Here is a 4,865-nt window from a genome sequence, read left to right as displayed (position 1 = left end):
AGGGGCAGTAGGCATCTGTGCTGGGAGAGGTGGCTACGGGGAATTTTGGGGTGGTCATAGCTTATAAAAAGCCACCCCTCCCAGCATAACCCTGGCTGGGAAGAGGCTGGTGCAGCTCCTGGCCCCGAGCCTGCGGTGCGCAGCCCGCCCTTGCCCCACGCAGAAATCAGGGGGGAGCACATGCCCCCCATGCTTCCCCTAGGGGTGTGCACAGCAGCAGGAAGCCCTCCCCATCCCCCGTGAACAAACCACCCACAACTCTGTCCAACTACTGGGGTTGTATTCACTGCCCCAGCTGGGCAGCAACTACCCCTGCCCCACTCCCTCTCTCATTGTGGGGGCCTCAATCTGCTCCCGCCTCTCACCATGCCCTTCCTACCCCACAGACTTAACAGCTGGATACTGCTCTCCAAGCTGCCAGGCTGCTGTCCTAGCTACATGCATTGCAGCTGTGTGCATACACAGCATTTATCACTGCCATTATCTGCTACATCAGCCAAAAAAGCTGATTGCTGATAATGTTAATTTCCCTTTTATCAGTGCTGATCCGATATACTACTGATATATCAGTGCACCTCTAGTTAATTTTAAGCTTATACAAAAACTGTTTCATTAAATCACCATCAACATTTTAAAAAGGGTGTTTAACATTTTAAAGCAAAAAGTAGGAGTAAAAATTGATCATCATAACAAAAAGGTTGCATGGAAAGAAGGTAACAAAGCTACATCCAGCTGATATTAGTTTGGTTGCAAAAACAGCTAATATAGAAGTAATTTAGCCTTACTCATACCAATATTAAAGTAATTCTTGAGTCCGTAATGCATCTTATTAAATTGGTTCTTGGTATTTCTACCATTATATAATTAGAATACAGCTTTATGGGAACGGCATCCTGAAACACCTCATTGTCTCTTGGCAGAAGTTGCAGTAGAATTAGCTAAACTCTTATAATGACTTCCCTTTGGCATTACCTGTTCTAACTTGTCCTTCATATTAGTAGGCAAAGTTAAAATTAATTGCGTCTTGACATCTGCAAACTTAAAAATGCAGCAAACTGTCAAAAAGTTATAAGGTACTCCACAAAGTCCTGAAGGTCCGGCAAACATCTGCATAAGCCTATGGACTATATGTAGGAGCAGGATTTAGCATTGGTACTTAAATGGATAAGTACTGCTGCTGAATGGCTTCCTAATTTTTAATCAACACTGTTATTTGATATACTGGATTTAAGAATATTTTAAATAGCCACAGGATAGGAATGAATTACTTTAATTAAACAGAAGAACAGGGGGGCCAAAACATTTTCCAACACTACAAATGAAGTCAGAAGTACTAAAGCTTTCAATCAAATGATGACCTGCGCTTTTATAAAGATCACCCACAAAAACACAGAGAAGAAAATATCCAAGTAACACGGATAAGAGGTTCTTACCTGTGAATTCCTGGCTACTAAGCCACAACTACTTTCACACAAGTCAGCAAATGGTGCAATACAATGAGGTATAAACAGAGACACAGGACTTATAAAGGCACTTTGATAAGCATCCAAGAAAAAGGAGTGCAACAACATGATTACAAAATAGAACAGGCTCCAGGCAAGAAGTTACCTCAATTCCCACTGTATGATGAAGAATGCTGACCAAAAGGACATGTTCCATCATCAGCCTTGCAGGCATTGCAGCTGCAGCAACACAAGCATTCATAAGAATGTCTGTCAGGGTTTCATTCATGTCCTTTCTACTATTAGCCATGTACAGCTCTTCCAACTGTCCACTTATGGAGGCCATATTGGGTTCACTCAGCCTATTAAGAAATAGAATTGAGGGTTCTCTTTAGCTTTGTACCAATTCCCTCAATACACATCACCTAATATTGTTTTTAATCCACATGTCAAAACCTTTATATTTTCCCTCATTTATTTAACTAGTACCTAATGATAAAGGGAAAACATTTTGAAAGAGGCTTTTGATATTTCTTGTTCACCAAATTCTTGAAAACACCAAATATTTAGTCCCAGTCTTCTCATAAGATGCAATATATGAAGCACAAAAGTAATACTATTATTTGTAAGGCACTGGCAATGCACTTAGTGCTATACAGAAGACAAATAAAGAACAATTCTTACTCCAAGTAGTATTTCTGAAATGACCAATACATACCCGCCATGTGGCTGATCAGAATAAGATTGCTATTGTTACACAGATAAATGGCCAGACTGCATGCAAGATAGATTGCTCTAAAGTTTTGAAACACTGGCACAGACAAAAATTAACACTAATTAAATGCTTTTTTCTAAAAGTCGCAAATAAGAAATAACTAGTCATTACCACTGAAAAAGATAAAACTATAGTACAAGATATGCAAGGCCCTTCAGAGATTCAGGCCAAGCAGTCTTCTTAGTTTTTAAGTTGTGTGTTTAATTTAAATGTTTTAAAATTAAAAATCCCTATCTTCAAGCTTATATTGTACATATGAAGAGTTTGAGGCTAGAATTGTTTTAACTCTGCACAGCCTCACTGATGTCCCTGGGTGCATGCCCTGCATGTAGCAGTAAAGGTTTGGAGAAGTGAGTCCAAAGTTTTACAATCACACATAATGAAAGCCTATCTTCTTTCCTCCTAAATGTATCAACGTCTGTAGTAGATGTTCTGCAAAACAACAGACAAACAAAAAATCATTCCCAGGATGGTAGGCTTCAAAACTGTCCAAAAAAAGGATCAGTTTGCAAGAAGAAAGTCCTATTTACATCTCTTTGGTTTGAGTCATAGATGCTGTAGCAAAAGGCCATCAATGCTGACACATTCGACTTGACGCATTCATTTCATTACCTGTTCACTAGACCATTCACTGTTTTCTTCAGTCTTAACAGTTCTTCCCTTTTTTTGTCATCCATTCTCCCTCCAGCTCCTCTCGCTTGAGGGGGGACGTATTTGGTTGGACTAGGGCAAAGGTTCTGTCCCAAGAAAAAATTAGGGTGATGTATTAGAAAAATATAAGTACTTTGGAATAAATGTGACTCTTTTCACTAACTCTGACAAATTGTTAGATATACCACACATTTATTTCTAATCAGTACGTATTTAACTGTAGCACTAGACACATAGCACAACATCACGCTAAAGGAGCCAACTTGAGAAACTTGGAGAAAATTATCTTTGCTTATTGCCAACTCAATGGCAAAAAAGGAAGTCTATCCTCTTAAACGAAAAGTTCTCTACTTAGCTAAAACCAAGATCCTAATCCAGGTTCATTTCTCCCATTAGTCACTGGAAATGCTGCAGGCTTCCAAAATGCTTGGTCTCCAACGTGTTATTAATTTAGTGCTGGGTTTTCAGTTGTAGCCATCTTGGTCTAAGGACATAGGCAGACAAGGTTCTTTGAGCAGATATGATACCTTTTATTAGACCAACTGAGTAGTTGGAAAAAAGTTCAGGCCACAAGAAGGGTGATTGCACCTCAAAAGCTTGCTAAGAACTTTTTCCCTAACTACTTAATTGGTCTAATAAAAAGTATCACATCTACCCAAAGAACCTTGCCCATCAGTTTAGTGTCAGCTGTATCTTTTTGTAGGAGGAAGATTACAACATCTGGTTGATCTTCCTCATCCCTTCCTACTGTAGTTCTATTGGCTTCCTGAAACAATGACCGCAACATCGTGTTTCAATCAGATATACTTGGAATGGAGGTAACGCTTCAATCTGAAAGTGACTTCATGGCTCTGCTACGTATTCCTGATGCGATCACAGTCAAGTTACACTCCAGTCTTTGTTATGCTCCACTTCTGTTGGCAAAGGGTGGAGTGAGTTCACCTTTAAAACTCCTCTGTGGCAGCAGAATGAGCTTTTCCTCCAGCAGAACTAAATCACCTCAGTAGAGCAGGGAAGGCTGTTGCTGTCGGGCAGAAGAGGAGCTCTCTTGCATCTTCTGGCTGCCGAAGCACATTCAGCTAGTTCCTTCCACAGTGCACCTGACCTGGACGACTGCCGTCTGCTGCCAGAACCCATAGCACAAGGTTGCCAGTGCAGACAAGTCCAGTTCCTATGCTGTCAGATGCAGGATAACGCTCCTTTCCCCCTTCATTCCCTTTACCTGTTTGTCTGTTTCCACATTACAGGTTTCCCTCGCCAGCCACAGGTTTATGTATCCACGCTGAATATTCCCTATACCATTCTGGCAACCACGGTTTAATTTTGAGTAACCACAGTTTTCCGTGGCAGCGCATCAGCCTGCCGCCTGCCATTTTTCCCACAAACCTTTTGTCTTGCCAACCACGGGAACTGTCAGGAACCCAACCCCAACAGTTGGCAAGGGAAGCCTGCATTTCCATTGTTTCAAAGCTGATCCAGCCTCTTGCTTCCAAGAACGATCCCTCTTCCCTTAATACACCCAGTATTGGTCCCTGGCCTCTTCACCTAACAGTGTTTCAGCCCCACAACAACATGGAGCTAGGTGCGCCTCGGCCATCGTAACCACCGGTCCCTTTCAGGAGAGATCTCGGGCAGGGAAGAGGCCCCGAAGAGCAGTGCGTCCTGTGCTGACAACCTCCCACCTACCGTCTGCTCCATGGGGCTCCCGGCGGGGTTGGGTTCCCAAGTGCCACCGTCTGCTGAAGACGCCTCGTGGGGTCCTGTTGTGTCAGCCTTCGCCAGAGCCGCTGTTCCCGTTTCGGCCCCTTCATCCTCCAGCTCCTCCTCATCTTCCTCCTCCTCCTCCGACTGTAGCTCATCTTCATCCTCCTCGCGGCTCCCCCCAGGCGCCAGGCCCCGCTCGGCCTCCCCGCCGCCGTCGCTTTCGCCGTCCTCCCAGAGGCCGCCGGCGCCGCCGCCGAGCGCGCCGAGCACGTAGCCCAGCCCGTCCCGCGCGA

General features: G+C 43.6%; 1 protein-coding gene across 1 annotated transcript in view; it reads right to left on the bottom strand.

Moving 5' to 3' along the window:
• The window catches only part of NOM1 (nucleolar protein with MIF4G domain 1), a 22,240-nt gene extending 17,392 nt beyond the window's left edge, over nucleotides 1–4,848 (bottom strand). The window contains exons 1-3 of the mRNA XM_019530567.1: nucleotides 4,555–4,848; nucleotides 2,830–2,954; nucleotides 1,609–1,804 (exon numbers count right to left, since the gene is read on the bottom strand). Coding sequence (XP_019386112.1) covers nucleotides 1,609–1,804; nucleotides 2,830–2,954; nucleotides 4,555–4,566 — 333 coding nt within the window. The 5' untranslated portion in view covers nucleotides 4,567–4,848. The remainder of the gene's footprint in view (nucleotides 1–1,608; nucleotides 1,805–2,829; nucleotides 2,955–4,554) is intronic.
• Between the last annotated feature and the right edge of the window lie 17 nt (nucleotides 4,849–4,865).

The sequence above is a fragment of the Crocodylus porosus genome, unplaced genomic scaffold (genome assembly GCF_001723895.1).
Source record: "Crocodylus porosus isolate Cpor-Errol unplaced genomic scaffold, CroPor_comp1, whole genome shotgun sequence".
Classification (NCBI taxonomy): Eukaryota; Metazoa; Chordata; order Crocodylia; family Crocodylidae; genus Crocodylus; species Crocodylus porosus.
The sequence above is the reverse complement of the archived record's forward strand: the minus strand, read 5'-3'. Positions and strand labels throughout refer to the sequence as shown.